This window comes from Cydia strobilella, chromosome 16 (genome assembly GCF_947568885.1).
Source record: "Cydia strobilella chromosome 16, ilCydStro3.1, whole genome shotgun sequence".
In the NCBI taxonomy this organism is placed as follows: Eukaryota; Metazoa; Arthropoda; class Insecta; order Lepidoptera; family Tortricidae; genus Cydia; species Cydia strobilella.
The window spans coordinates 11,675,902-11,692,563 of NC_086056.1; the positions used below are offsets into that span (position 1 = coordinate 11,675,902).

The following is a 16,662-nucleotide window of genomic DNA, read 5'->3' on the forward strand; positions in this document are numbered from 1 at the left end:
TCATTTTAATTTAATTAGATTTTTATTTAGATATTATTTGCTACGGTCACCATAAAAAAGTTACCGTAGGTACCTACAAAAAGCGGTCTCAACCAAATATGAAATCTAGTCAACATTAGGTATAGTTTTTGATATAAATATAACCAAAGTCAATCTAGTCATCTAAAAAAATAAATCACCAAAAAAAACGAAATAGATTCTAGTCATTGAAATTATCATAAGTATTCATCAATCCATCTAAGTCAAAAATCTAGTCATGAATACGTGTTACGTGGGTTACAAGCGGAGCCCGGAATTTTCGCGGCAAAACAAAAGACTGTCGCTATCTTGCTAGAGTTACAAACATTTTTTGATAGATATCGATAGTTGTGTAGGTAATAGAAGAAAAAGACAGTCAACCAAATAATTATCGTATTATTTTTTATAAACCTTTATCTTTTAATTATTACATATAGTGAACACCAAAGTAGCCAGTCTAGTCTATTATAACTTACAACATACTTAGTTCATATAATGAATTATTTAGAACTCTAATTTTGAATTCTAGTCATTTAAAGATCATCAGTTTTTAAATAAAACTTTATAATAAAAGAAACTAAATTATTTATTCTCAATAATCTAGTCTATTTTGCTAGTCATTGTTAGTATTTAAGGCCAATTTTATGTAGAGCGGTCTTTTCTATTCTGTTTTATTTGTCATAGTGAAAAGATATTTGTACAGATCGCCTGAAGTAATAATTTCTAGTCTCTTTGGAAGATTAAATCTTAAATCCGAGGAATATATTAGTTTAGTCATCAAGCGTAAAACAAGTTACGTTCGTATTTAAAAAAAGGGTAAAACGATTCTAGTCAAACATATACCTATAATTCTAGTCAGTCTCAATGAAAAACTGAAAACTAGTCATACATTAAATTGTGCATTAAGCGAAAACGTCATCTAATAGAATTGTCAATTCAAGTGACAAAATATTGCAAATTATATCCAAACACAATTTCATTAAATCAATTTAATAAAAAAAAAAAATTAGGTTTAATATCAGATTCATAAAAACATGACTTCGTAACCATAATAATTCTAGTCTCTTGTCTCTTATTTATACGCAAAATAAATATTTAATTGATCTCAGGTTCGAAATCGTACTAGTCACTTTAATTTAATTAGATTTTTACTTAGATATTATTTGCTACGGCCACCAAAAAAAATTTACGTAACCAAAAAGCGATCTCAGCGACGGAGCTGCTGAAGAGTTATTTCATATTCCTCCTTTAATAACTCAAACTTTATGAATTTCTAGTACTTACATATATTAAAATCAATAAGTATCACTAATTGTGCCATTTTCAACCAAAAGGGTACTTATTGTCGGTTTACAATAAAGCGCTATTTCCTAAGCGCTATTTAGCTTCAATTCGAAATCAACCTTATCGACAAGCGATAATGTGGTACCTTTTAGTTGAAAACGTCACAATTTTTTTTCTTGTTGCCAGCGCTATGTGCATGTCAAGTCATCATTGCCAAACATTAGATCGAATTCAGCGACTTCACCCTAAGGCTTCAGTCACACGGAAGCGGATCCGAGCTCGGATCCGTTGTGTGAGCGAGACAGCGCTATGAACATTATATAGCGATGTCCCGTTTGCACACCGCCGCGGCGCGCGGATCAACGTTTGTGTGTCCGAACCCTAATTGAAATATTTTTATTTTAGTTGTTTAAGTCATCTAATATAAGTATATATATCAAATATAATAAATTTAATCTAGGCTACATATAAAAAAATATTTCAGGAAAAAAGTAGAGAGATATTACGAGTATTTAATAATAAATATAGTATTTACATGGTAGAGATATACGCTTATAAATATTTATAAAAAAATCTCTAAAGAGTGAAGCTCTAGTCAGTGTGTTCTGTTTGTGTAACGCGTTCCAAAGATTGTACATAAGAAAACGCTATTTACTTTTATATTTATTTAAACTTTGTACCATATGAGTGATATATGTATAACTTTTATTTTTACCAAATTTTTGTTAAGTAAGATTTCAAACCGATCTCATAGTGTTTTTTATCAAAAGCACAGTAAAAAAATGACAAAATTATTTAAATGACAATTATAAAACACCACTTGAATAATTTTTAAGTAAGTAGTTTCCATAAACTTACGTATTCGAAATAAATAACAAATTTTCATGTAAACCGTATTATTGACATGCTCTTTAATTTATTTTCTGTTGTAAGCTCAGTGTAGGTGCAAAGGAATTTAAATCGGAATGGTATGTATGGTCCTGTCTGATCAGAACCCTTTCAATCAAATAAAAAAAAAACATATTTTCTTACGGATTTCCGCGAGCATGGACATTCCGATCTTATTCCGTTCAATCTGCGCTGAGCCTTATCTTGAGTAGTATGTTTTAATTTTGTTTCTGGCTTTTTTGTGAGTTTTTCTAGCTTTTAAAAACTAGTAATAGGCAAGTAAAAAATTGCAATAATTAACAGAATAATAAGGGATTAGACTGGTTGCCAATTAAGTACGTTACTGTTTTGTAAGGGTCTAAAATGAGTTTTAATATTTTTTATGAGGGTTCTATTGTTTCCCATAAAGTTTTAAGTCATAATGTAAATGAACGCGTAACTTTTCAGCCGGGCTAGCACATGATTGGCGCGAGAGTATCTCGCCGCGACATAGACTACCCGTCCCTCTTTAATTCATACAGTTAGTAAAAGACGGGTAGTCTATCTTGCGGCGAGATACTGTCGCGTCAATCATGTGCTCAGCCTACAGGATTGCCATAAAGAAACCTAACCTAACCTAACCTATCTATAGGATAACCTTAGGAAAATCCTGAAAAGTTAACGGTTTTAGAATTATGACTAAAATGATAATATGACAATCATTACACCCACTTTTTATGAATATTGAACTGAATTAGAAACTTTTTCTTTATTTATAATTAAATGTTTTTTTAGTGTGTATGTCATTTTCTCATATTTATTTATATCTTTGATTTTCATTTAATATTTATCAATTTTTTATGACAGTCTGATCCCTTAGTATTTTAGTTTTTACCTAGTGTAATTAAGGTACATTAATAGGTCTAATAAATTACCAATATTTATCAAAAGCTATAATATTACTTTACTAATATTAGATACATTATATTATATGTATATAGATTTAATTTGTACATACAATGTTGCAATTTAATAATTGTTAATTCACACATTAGGTAATAGTAGTTTGCACTGTTAGGTTTAAAATAAATTAATTTGTTTATGTAAGTCGTAGTTACAATACATGTCTGGAAATATTTATTAGATTACTTACTGTATTATTATAATGTACCTAATAATCTAATAAAATAAAATAAAACATGTACTTGGAAAATGTTGGTTTTAATTTCATTCCTTTATACATGTATAACAAATTGGCTCGTTGCCAAAAAAATTGCCCCATAAAATTACATCAGGGGGTCAAGCCAAGATGACAATCGCAGGTACAGTAAGCTGCAGAGATAACTGACCCCCTGGTGGCTAAAAAATAAGTGCATTCCCGTTGCCAGGGAGGTATTGGGATTATACTGAGCAACTTTTACTATGGGACCAACCCCGAAATCGCGAAAAAAAATTTGGCTGTCATAAATTTTGGCTGGTCCATTTTTTATGGGAGGGGAATTTTTTTTGCGATTTCGTGGCTGGTCCTATAGTAAAAGTTGCTTAGTATAATCCCAAAACCTCCCTGGCAACGGCAATGTATTTATTTTTTTGCTACCCTGTATAGAGTTTACAATTTAAATGTATCGGGATGACAGACGCTATACGCTACGCGGGCCTTCGCGGTAGGCCCTCGTTATGAATTTCATCTGAATTTGTTACGGATATATTATGATCTATCAGCAGCTGTGAACAGTTACATTTCCTTATTATGATCAAAAACATCAATAATCAGAATAAACCTCCTGCGGTGGCAGCATGGTTCCATTTTTATCGCCTGTCACTTTCCCACTTACATACTTGTTAGAACATGACAGGCATGGTGACAGGTGATAAAAATGCGACCGTGCTACGGCCGCAGGTCACTATTTCATTAGTAGGTAGATATTTTTCAGTTTATAACCCTTTTTTTATTGCTCTTGAGTATATAATGATTAAAACACTTACTAATACGCCAAGTCAATCTCATTAACATAGGTAATTGTATATAGGTACTTACTTATCTAACTACTGATTTGTCATAGAACATGACTAATATTGGATATTCATAAAGTCATGAAACTCATGAATATTAAAAATGTGCGTAAACTAGTGAAGTAAATATATAGGTAATGAAGAAAAAGTAATAAGAACTATAAAATATCTATATACTTTATTATAAAGGTTGTCAGAAAGATAACGCTTCTTAGCGATAAGACTGCCTGTGGCTACCTAATTCTAGTTCTGATTTATCCCTAATATTCCTAGTAACTGGTAAAAAGTGAAATGTGGCGTCATCTAGGTATCTTAGTGCTAAAGTTGCAAGGGGACGTAGACGGTGTAAAGAGCAAGGGGTGAAAAAGTTACTTCTCGGTGTGATGAACCCGTAGTACTTACATAGATGGCGCTAGAGTAAAATAAACAGCAATAAACTAAGACAGCTAAGATTTAGCAAGTATACATTTATTCATTTCTCTATGATTTTACTAAAAAATAAATATTGATCAATTACTTTTGGACATAAATGAAATGCGTTTATTTGCTTAACATTATGTACAGATAAGAAGGGTAGTTTTTATCCCAGAAGTTATCCTTTAACGGGGTGAAAAGGGGGGGGGGGGGGGTGGAAATTTGTATGGGGAATCGAGAAAAAGTAAGCTACCCAGATTACTAACTCCACGCAGAAGAAGTCGCTGGCAAAAGCTAGTACATAAATAAATCAAGCTTCACAACTATATTGAAATATAATTAAACAATTTTTTTCTCCATAAACCTTCCATAACGTTTAATTATCTAACATAATTGCCGTCGTATTTGTAATTGTATTAGAATGAGGCTGCCTGCCGATCTATGATTCAGTCTCTAGCGATCTTTTCAAACATCATGAAGTGTTTTCTTCTAGCTATTGTTGGACTGGCACTTCTGTGCAACACTTCTTGTCTTGTCACAACACGTCCAAAAACCGTGGAAGTGACAACAGACATTCTTGAAAATGATACAGAGAAAATTGAAAACAAAGAGAAGAAAAAGGATTTCACGGAAAAACTTAATAAGGATATTTACTTAGAAGATGTGGTTTTCGCGTTACAAAATCAAGACTGGAGTAAGCAGGAAGAGGCTTGTTTGAATCAGACTTTGACATTGATTCGGAACTTGCGGAATTTTACGCTTTGGGCGGTTTGGGGTAAGTGAGGAAAGTTGAGGGCACGTGTTTACATAAATGAGTGTTTTTACTGAAAATAATACCTATTGACAAATAAAGAAAGATCCGTCCGGGTAATTGCAAACCAGAGTAAAAAAGAATAATTGTGTGGTTTTATGAAACCACGATGCAAGTGAAACTTTTTTCGAATTGTATTTACCTGAATATTTTCAGAAAATTATTCTTTATTAATCTTAACGCTTACTTACATATCATACGTGAGTCAAGGACTAAAGGAACCGGTATGGTATAAGTAAGCTCTCGGATTACGCATAGGTTATTAATGAGGTCCTCAAAATTTTGTATGAAATTACTAGCAAATATCAGTCTTCGTGAATTAAGTATTGTAACTTTTTATTTCGATATGAAGCTTATTTCAAAGACTGTGAACTTTAAGTACTAGCAATAAAGCAGAATGTTACTAATGCTGTAATTCTGTGTAGCTTTTTACAGGTATTACATATCTATCCGTTCTTTTTTTTATTAAATACTACAGATAAAAACTTTATATAAGATTTAGAAAGTTCACCTAGCGATAATCGGTCATAAAATTTGCCAAATATCATAAATTCATGTGTACCCCTAGAGAAATAGTGTCGATGCTTAAGCACAGGGCGGACACGCTATACATCAAAAATCACTTGCGTTTCTATGTGTGAACGGCACGTCTGTGCACGCGGCATGCGTCATTGTGTGAGTAAGTTGTTGCTTGTACTGAGCGGCCGGCAAACGGCCGTCAATCTGCTGTCGCGGGGCGAGGTAATTCAAGTCGGGGCGGGGCGGTGCGTGGCCGTTCTGTATGATAATACTATTACTTATTCTGTGGCTTAAGTAACCCACGTAGGTATATTCGGCAATTATTGAGTACTCAGCCAAACCACTCGGGGCATTTGTATAATAATAGTATCTTTTTTAATTTTGCGAGAATCTACCTACCTAACCTAATAGGTTCTTATGGTTGAAGTCCAGTAATTATGTAATTTTGTAAAATGCCAATCAGTCACATTGACCCGAATTGTCTGCTGTCACGCTTTTGTTTATTGACTTCTACAGATCTGTAATTAAATTAAGCTATAATTAGATAGTATCTACTCTAATACTGATTAAATAATAAATCGTAGTAGTTATTTTTAGCGTCTCATCTCAGAGAGTTCAATGGTTTTTAAGAAGTACAACAACAATCGTGTTATGAACTGCCAAGCATAATAAGAATTATGAATATTTGAATATTTATTTATTAAATAGTAATTATGAGGTACTTAAACCCAAAGTACTTCTTTCTTTGTTCTAAATAAGTTAACGGTTTAAAATTTGAAACAGTAATGAACAAAGATAACCCATCGTTATTTTATTTATTTATTAAGTATTTACTTACTTTGGAAAATGCCCAATATGGGAAGGGAAGGGAGCAATATAAATCATTGCTTATGGCACTTTGACGTGTGCCCTATTGTGCGTGTGTCACTACTGGGCGTTACTTCCGTCAGAAAAAAAAATTAAGTTTTACTTCAAAAGGAGGAGGTTCTCAGTTTGTAGAAATTGTTTTTGTAGTTCCATAGTCAACAAGGAAGCCATACCTATAGTCTTAAAATGAGATCGATTCCAAGGTAACAATTTGTTATGGTTCTGATCTGGTTTTGATGTGACCTTAACGATCGTCTCGATGATTGATTCGAATTTCGATGAGCGATCATCAAAGGTAGTATCAAAATGAAATCAAACCCTTAATAAATTGTTAAATCTGTATCGGGCTCTGTACTCCGGAATACTAATGAGAGTTTTTATAACTTGTACCGTATTATAGACGGTATTCTCCATATTGAACTTACTTATCATTTTCATTTTAGATTGGGATTCCATAGCCTCAGAGCCTCAGGGCCTGTTGTTCGGAAACCGCTACCAGCTAGGAAATTTCGACGAATGCCTGAACCCGCCCTGGGTCCCGTCCCGCCCAGAATTGAAGACGCAGTATTGCTTGGCAGATATAGTATTGGAAAGAACGGATAATGCTGTCAAGAAACGGTATATTATGGGAGTGGATCCGGATCAGTCGGTACTGGACTATTTAGAGGTAAACAAAGATAACACGTGTAGTACATTGCTTTATTAGGGTTCCGTACCCAAAGGGTAAAACGGGACCCTATTACTAACTCCGCTGTCCGTCCGTCTGTCCGTCTGTCACCAGGCTGTATCTCATGAACCGTGATAGTTAGACAGTTGAAATTTTCACAGATGATGTATTTCTGTTGCTGCTATAACAACAAATACTAAAAACAGAAAAAAAAATTAAGTGGGGCTCGCATACAACAAACGTGATTTTTTGCCGTTTTTTGCGTAATGGTACGGAACCCTTCGTGCGCGAGTCCGACTCGCACTTGGCCGGTTTTTTTAAATGGTCATATTACTTACACGGTGCCTTTTTTCTAAAGTTTAGTAACTTGTTTTCTTTGTGATTTAGCAACTGATGAATACCACGAATAGGTATGTTTATAGGTCAACTAAATTAGTTCGAAGTTCTGAGGACATTGCGGCATTTTTTCAGAATAACAATACGTACCTGATGATTTTTTTTACGCGTGACGTACGGCTACCATAGTTTATGACTTACGTCTTTTGACTTTTCTATAGTATGCCTACTAGCTTCTATTCCAGCATTCTAAATGTACATTGAACACTATCTAAAAGGTTAACCTACCTCACTCGAGACCCCTGAATGAGTTGACCTGGGGGGTGTGCGTGCCGGCCTCCTGTGGTCCCGGCTCCGTGGAGCGACTGATGAGGACCATGCTCGCGCGCAGCCATCTTGGAATAGCGGGCATACGACCGAGGATCTCCACCGGGGACTGCCAGAAGCAGAGAGAGGAGAGACCGTACGATACAGCCTTTTGGGCGTTCATGTGAGTTTGCTAATCTTTTTTATGTCACGGCTTAGTATTTTTTTTTATACCACGTCGGTGGCAATCAAGCATACGGCCCGACTGATGGTAAGCAGTTACCGTAGCCTATGGACGCCTGCAACACCAGGGATATTAAACGCGCGTTGCCGACCCTTTAAAAACCTGTACACTCCTTTTTTGAAGAACCCCATACTGTAGCCCCTCGGGAAAACCTCGGCAGGGAGCTCATTCCACAGCGTACCTAATACTTCCTTTCTACATTCTACATATATCCTAGTAAGTTTGTTAAGATCAAAATTTGTTTAATTCAAATAAGAGCTTTTGACCCGTCGCTAGTCGCCGTAAGATGCGCTTATATATATAGAAATTATAAATGCGCCATAATTTTTGGCTTATATTTAGTAAGATTTTTTTTTAAATCACTTTCTTTTACACAAATAAACTCCACATCATCACATTTTTGTGGAACAGATATCAAGATATCGAACGGAAGCCTTATCTTTTTACCTAAATTACGGTCATTAATCCTTTCAGAACTCTTTTGGCTGTCCTAATTATTACATCATTGGTCTGCACCTATCTTAACAGCGGAAGATTTAAGTGTGAGCCGACAACACTAAGTAAGTTCTCATTGGTAAGAAATAACATTTGTAACGAGTATTTACATTTATCACAAACAATAGTTAATATTATCACAGAATATGTAATATACTACTACCGTACAGAAAGAACACTTCCTACATAACCGAAGTTTGACAGCTATTCAGGGACGAATCATGCTGTCCTTTTCTAATGTATCGCACTATTTCTCTTTCGGCTATTTAGGGTTGTCAAAATTCACGTCATTATCTTATCTGTGTCTGTCGTCGTACATGCAAAGGGACGTCAAGTTGTGCCAACCCTAATAATTGCTCGGAGCAATGCTGAGCCGAACGGAGGCGAGAATACCCGAAAAGGGAAATATCGCCCCAGTCCCACTGATATTATTTCAATGGTTTGCTTGTTTTTCTTCTTCGATAAGAATCTGTAAACCAAGAGACTTTGATTAAATAGGTAGACAATGGTCAGTTAAGTGCAATTAACGGTTTATTTCGCAATTTTCGCAAAGTATTATTGCAGAATTATGCCAAGAAAAAACAAGTAAATTATATTGCGATTTTTTTATTACTTCCTCTGTGTCTATTTACTAGTTCGTAAAAAAATATAAAATCTTTGACTCTTTACAGAAGATGATATCATACAAGCATTTTGCCTCAGAGAGAACGCGAACAACCTGCTGAAAATGCATAAAGACGGTATTGAAGTTTTCTACGGGATTCGATTCCTGGGTCTGTGCGGCATTGTTGTTGTTCACCAACTTGGCATACTCAATGCAGGGGCCGTGAGCAACGGGAAACAAGTCGATCAGGTGAGCTCTTCATGGCATACTTAATGCAGGGGCCGTAATCAACGGGAAACAAGTCGATCAGGTGAGCTCTTCTTGGCATACTTAATGCAGGGACCGTGAGCAACGGGATACAAGTCGATCAGGTGAGCTCTTCTTGGCATAATTAATGCAGGGGCCTTGAGCAACGGGCAACAAGTCGATCAGGCGAGCTCTTCTTGGCATACTTAATGCAGGGCCGTGAGAAACGGAAAACAAGTCGATCAGGTGAGCTCTTCTTGGCATACTTAATGTAGGGGCCGTGAGCAACGGGAAATAAGTCGATCAGGTGAGCTCTTCTTGGCATACTTAATGCAGGGGCCGTGAGCAACGGGAAACAAGTGGATCAGGTGAGCTATTCTTGGCATACTTAATGCAGGGGCCGTGAGCAACGGGAAACAAGTCGATCAGGTAAGCTCTTATTCTGTCCTCTAGAGTCTAGCCGCCCAGAGACCTTTAAAAAGGCCTTCCATTCTGTTGTATTTTGAATCTTGATTATGACAAATCAGATCTGCATTTATTTTACTTTGGCAAGTTTTTATTTGTGGCCCGCCAGAGGCTATGCTAAGGTACTTTACGACAATATGATTCTATGTTTATATATTATGTTATAATTATAATATTGCAAGAATACAAATACCTATAAAACTAAATCAATTGGTAATGTTCGTAGTCAATGCCTGGTCCCGGCGGCTGGATCACCCTCCACGATGATTTGTTCGTCGACACGTTTTTCCTCCTCTCCGGGTTCCTGACAGCGACCGCCTTCAGTCAGATGAAGAGATTCCCTAACCCGCTATTCGCCATTTTGAAAAGATATATCAGGTATGGTTAATTATTTATGCTTAATTCGAATTTTTCGATCCGATTATTGTTTCATAACAGATTCATTAGCTCATTACCAATTTTCTTTGCAGAGAATCTTTACATAGATTTATTTATATTATCTTCTTAAGCACAATGTACTAACATCGAAGTGTACAAATGTAAAACAACAATCCATTACTGATGATTCTGTTAAGTTTTAACTATAAACCAGTCGAGTAAAAAAAAAGAACAACATGTTACCCTCCATTCCAGGCTAGTGCCAGCGCTTGGAATAGTGGTATTCTTCGTCAGCGCGGTGTACCCCTACACGGGCTCCGGACCTATGTGGCCGAAGCTCGTTGAGGCGGAAACTGGCACGTGTCGCAAGAATTGGTGGCTCAATCTGCTCATGCTGAATAACTACATCGACAGCGAGCACATTGTAAGTAACAAAGTATCCTCGACACTGTACCCTGCCCAGAAAACGCTCAGCTACCTCATCACCAGTGATCGGCGTTTCGGTTGCCACATCGCACATAGTGGAACGACGCCATACTTGTAGTTGGACATGAGAACTTTCTGTTATTCGACGATAACTTTTTATTGTCCTAACAAAAATCAGTGAATTTAGGTAATCTGTTCAGGACTATCCCTCCCACATTTCACGGATCGAAACACAGTCATCAGTCCAACCAAAAGTATAGCATACCACAGTGCCGCGGCACACCAAGTAGAATTAGCAATGAGAGTAATCCTTTCCCAAAAAATGCTGTTTACAGGTAAAATATTTAATAATATATAAAATAAAATAGACAACATTAAAAAAGTTGCGATAGAGGTCATCAACCCCGATTGGCAACCATCGCCGATCCGATCACTGCTTTGCTTGCCCGTGTCTCATTCATTTGGGGTCGGCGCTCTCAATATTCCTCTGTCCTGTTTTCTTTTCATACTAGCCCATCACCCCATGCCTTGGCTTTTTTTTACAGCTACCTGGTTCTAAAATTAAGCTAATTTAAAGTATTGCCCTATGGAATGTATAATATGATCTAATTCCCAGTGTCTCGTGGTCTCCTGGTACATCCCTTGCGATTTCCACTTCTCCTGCGTAGCCATTCTCTTGTACTGGCTGTATACACGCCAGCCAAAGCTCGGCCTAGTCTGCGCAGGGGCTATCACAGTCGCCTCGATCCTGCTGCCTGGAGTGCTGACTTATAAATACAACTGGAGTCCCATACAACTGTTTACCTTCGAGTAAGTTACTTGTTCTCTCTGTATTAGCTGCTAGTGTTTGGTAATATTCTTCAATTTGTTTTGCGGCTACACTTCGCTATATATTTTAAGCATTTTACTCGGTTAGTCCGGTTTATTAAAAAACAAAAACCTTTGCCGATTTCTGATTTTATTTAATGCAAACTGAAATCGGCAAGAAACGTTAAAACGATTTTCATGGTATTTTGGCGATGGTTAAATAATCCTGCTCCAAAGTCATAAATATGGATCTTGAATCAAAACTTAAATGCCTGCGCATTTTCAATGCAAATACGATTGGTACTCTTACATAATAACTAGAATGAACAGAATAATTAGCCCTGATTACTTAATCTATCATACTTACTTTGTTGGAAGCTATTTCTCACGCAAATTATACCATTCAGTAGTAACCCTGTGGAAAATTATTAACTTCTATGTTACATGCGTCAATGATGCTCAACACCGGGAAACTGCGTAACATCCCGATGCCATTGTTATTTTAATTGACATTTAACTGTTTCAGTGTGTACTAGACACGTGCTTTAAGTCGATACTACGATATGAAAGCATAAACTACACATATAAGGGACAACATTGTTCTCAGGAAGACCTCTTACCTTATGGATGAAAACTATTGGGAAGGATATGGAAAGCCTTAACTTACGGAATGAAGATGCTCAGAATAGAACTGCCTGGAGACTCAGAATAAGGAAAGCCGACCCCGTATAACGGGAAAAGGCGAGGAGGAAGAAGAAGAGCCAGATTCGGTTCCTTGCTCTGCCAGTGCATTTTTACAGGAACCACATTTTGGTTCATAGCCCCAGAGCCAAAAAAATTGTCTGAGAATTATAACAACTACTTACCTATATTTCAAAGACTTTTGGAATGGACTCAGAGATTTTTAGATTTGCTTAAGTTCTATTTTAGATTTAATTAGTTTTAGTTTGCTTTTTCTTTAGTTTAAATATTGTTATTGTATTTGACCCAGGTTTGTCTCAAACCCGCGGGGCAGCCCGGACTTCCACCTCATGTACATCAAGAGCCACCACCGCGCAGCCTCCTACATCGTCGGGTTTTTCAGCGGGTTCATTTTCACCAAGAACAAGAGGGAAAATGCGATGAGGATTTCACGGGTAGGTAACTTACTGGCAATAATATTAATATAGACTGTTGAACGACGGGTCATTGCTTACGTCAATACGGGTTGTAACTTGAAGATTACACAAAACCAATTATAATTCAATGTGATGCTTCAAGCCCGGGTGTAGAAACAATTCTGTGCCAGAAGACGGATGATTTAGAACGCCCGGTGGCGTATTTGAGTCAGTAATTGAATGATCAGGAGATATTTAAGGTACTCGGCTTTGCAACGGGAGATGCTGTGTGGTGCCTAATTTTTTTAAATTTGCATCGGAGTGAACGGAAACTAGGAAAAGTTAAGTAGCGGCAATATTTACTATGACCGGTCTTCTAGGATTCGGAAAAATTAAACGTTATTGCCCTAGTCAGTCAGAAAAAGATTTATAAAAAAATCGAAATACCCGTGCACGCCCATGCTTATCGCATAAATAAAATGCTCTTATTAGACGCCTAGGCCACCACTTTAGTAAGTAGTGAGTAAGTAGGTTGTTTGTCACTACTAGTACCTACTAAGCTAAAGTGGCCTTATATATTTGGTTTCAGAAATGGGCCGTCCTCGGTTCTTTATCAGGCGTCGTCATCATGTTAGCGGTGCTCATCAGCGGGACTACCTTCCTATGGCGCGCGTACCACCCCATAGAGGGCGCTGTGTACGCCGCAATCAATCGACCCCTCTGGACCGTCGGCGTTGCTATGTTGGTGTTATGTTGTTCGTTGGGACACGTCCGTAAGTAAATCTTGCCATTTAGCGTACAACAATATGTAAGTATATACTATTTGCGAGCGTACAAAGTCTTAGAGGGCTCTGTGTGCGCCGCTATCAAGTATCAATCGACGCCTCTGGACCGCCGGCGATGCTATGTTGGTGTTATGTAATGTTGTTCGTTGGGACACGTCCGTAAGTAAGTGAATCCTGCCATCTATCGTACAATATTGTGTAGGTACTATTTAGGCCGATTTTTATGTTTACAATATTTAATTCTATTATACTTTGAAATATTTTTTGCGCGCGTTTAAGCATATATTTTACCTACTTGACATTTACCCATGAGACTAATTTGTAATACATTGGTATTACAAATTAGTCTGCCAATTTTTGGCCTGAATTTTATACCTAATATTAAGTTTAATAGTGCGCGTTTAATAAATCACTGTCATGTCAAAAGTGCTTATTAATTTATTAATAAGCTAACTTGAATAAACGATTTTTGAAGTTGAAGTTGAATGTGATAAGCTATAAACGATTTTATTATTACTTCCAGCTCTTATAAAAGCCGGTCTTAGCTGGTACGTCTGGGTGCCGCTGAGCAGGTTGTCGTACGGGGTGTATTTGACCCACACCCTGATCTACATGAGAAGCGTATTCGTCGCTCGAAACTCACAGCACTACGATTATGGTGACATAGTAAGTTTTAATCGGCGTATCAATCGGAGACGATAGAATTTTTTCTCTCCTTCCTATTTCGCATAATTTTATCTTTTGTGTTTGTGCTTACGAGTAGGTAAATTATTTCAATTATATTCTATTTTATAAAAAAAATCTGTAAATGATAAAACAGTTTGCGCCCACTGCTTATTATTAGTACAAAACATAATTCTATCAAATAATGTGCCTGGACTACTTTAACTTTAATGACTACTTTAACTTTCAGTTTACTGCCGCAGCGGGCGTAATATTCTGGGGCTGCATAGCAGCCTTTGTAATCTGGCTGATCGCTGAGGCGCCTGCCAACCGATTGTTCGACATCTGTGTCAAACGGATGTAAGTATATCAATGCTCTTTTGAGATATAAGCACAAATGTGCAAGTTGCGGAAAATTTTTAAAATTATGAGAAAATTATGGGAAATTTCTAGAAAATTTCACAGGAAACAAGGGAAACATTCATTATGGAAATAGAAAATTTCTATTCCCGTACAAAAATATGAACAATTTCCGAAATTTCACCATGTGCAAAAATGTGGACCCGGGTATGTCCTTAAACTGCGTCCGGACCCGGATATGTCCTTAAACTACGTCCAAAAGAGAGGTATGGGCACTGTGAATGACATCTCGCTTTGTGTGGTAGGGCACAGGACAGCGGATGTCATTCCAGATCTAGAGCAGAGCCCAACTGGGGAAGTACCTCCACCTTACAGAAAACCGCAGCCAAATAACACTAGACCCTACTCATAGTGTTGTGTTCCTGCCGGTAAGTAAGGTTGCCAGAGCTCAACGAGGGAGAGGATTGTTAGGGTCGACAACGCGCGTGTAATATCTTCGGTGTTGCAGGCGTCCATAGGCTACGGTAACTGCTTACCATCAGGCGGGCCGTATTCTTGATTGCCACCGCCGTGGTATAAAAAAAAATGTGCAAATTTCGCAATTTGGAAACTTTCCGACGGACATAAGCACGGACATATACATAAAAACGGATATAGACATAAATATCTGAACTATGTATATAGTAACTAGGCCTCGCAAACCTAAACCAAAAGAAATTCAAGCTAAATCGACCAGTAATATCATAAAATTATTGAACCCTAACAAAATTTCAAGACATTCAGTTGATAAATGCGACCTGTAGAGGAAAATAGCTGGACTGACGGCCTGACATACATACGAAAGCATTTTTGGACAGGCCAAAACTGACGGCGGTACCATATATTTATTACCTACCTCTTAATACACATTTAATTAAAGACATTTTCAAATAAAATTTCAGGCTAATGAAACACCCAAGAGAACGAAAAGCAGAAGAAAAGTCGGCCACCCCACAAACGAGTACCAACAGTACACCTGGCAGTAGTTCAGGACATCTACAGGACAACCTGCCTACTACCGTGCAGTTTTCCTCTAAAGTGTAAACTTTAAGCTAAAGAAACACAAGAGAACGTAAAGCAGATGAAAAGTCGGCCACCCAACAAACGAGTACCAACAATACACCTGGCACTGGCAGTATTTCGGGACATCTACAGGACATCCTGCCTTACCTTGCAGTTTTCCTCTGAAGTGTAAATTTCAAGCTAATGAAAAACACAAGAGAACGTAAAGCAGATGAAAAGACGGCCACCCAATAAACGAGTACCAGGAGCATTCCGTGAAATTGTCTACCGTTGCCCCATACAAACGCGAATTTTCTGAAGATTTGCGGGTTTATTACCTTTTCTACGACAAATGGTCAAAAATGTGCACAGAAAAATAATCACCTGCTTTAAATGCCGAAAAAAAAGTTGCAACACAGGAAATAAAATGCGTCCGTACGGGACAGCCCGTAGAATGCTCCACCAACAGTACACCTGGCACTGGCAGTATTTCGGGACATCTACAGGACAACCTGCCACCTGCCTACTACCATGCAGTTATCCTGTAGTGTAAATATTTTTTGAAGAAATTTAATACAGTCAGCATTAATAGTAGCAGTTCCATAAAAAGTGATAATAACTAAAATAAAATGTGGTATTTTCTATAAAAAGGGACCTTATTGTCGATGGCGCTTACGCCATTATAAACGATGATCTTATTAAAATACAATGCCGCGCGACGCTGTGCGGCGTAAACTCCATCGACAATAAGGTCCCTTTTCATAGGAAATGCCCCAAATAATTAATTTTAAATAAATATTAAGACAATTTTATACAGATCAACCTAGTCCCCTACTCCTTTAATTCCTTTGCTGCACAATGCTGTTAAAATATACAAAAGCAGCAAAAACAATATGCCAATATGTAAACCAGCAAAATTAGTTGCTTTAGTACGATATTGAGTATTCAA

The 16,662-nt window shown here is 37.2% G+C and overlaps 1 protein-coding gene across 1 annotated transcript; it reads left to right on the top strand.

Annotated features, from left to right (window-relative positions):
- Nucleotides 1-5,029: 5,029 nt before the first annotated feature.
- LOC134748602 (nose resistant to fluoxetine protein 6-like) lies at nucleotides 5,030-16,345 on the top strand. Its single transcript, XM_063683394.1, has 13 exons — nucleotides 5,030-5,371; nucleotides 7,237-7,460; nucleotides 8,075-8,286; nucleotides 8,821-8,906; nucleotides 9,513-9,694; nucleotides 10,383-10,534; nucleotides 10,790-10,958; nucleotides 11,577-11,770; nucleotides 12,759-12,903; nucleotides 13,454-13,637; nucleotides 14,173-14,315; nucleotides 14,563-14,672; nucleotides 15,614-16,345. The coding sequence occupies exons 1-13, from the start codon at nucleotides 5,038-5,040 to the stop codon at nucleotides 15,753-15,755; spliced, it is 2,277 nt and encodes a 758-aa protein (XP_063539464.1). The 5' UTR covers nucleotides 5,030-5,037; the 3' UTR covers nucleotides 15,756-16,345.
- The last annotated feature ends 317 nt before the right edge of the window (nucleotides 16,346-16,662 follow it).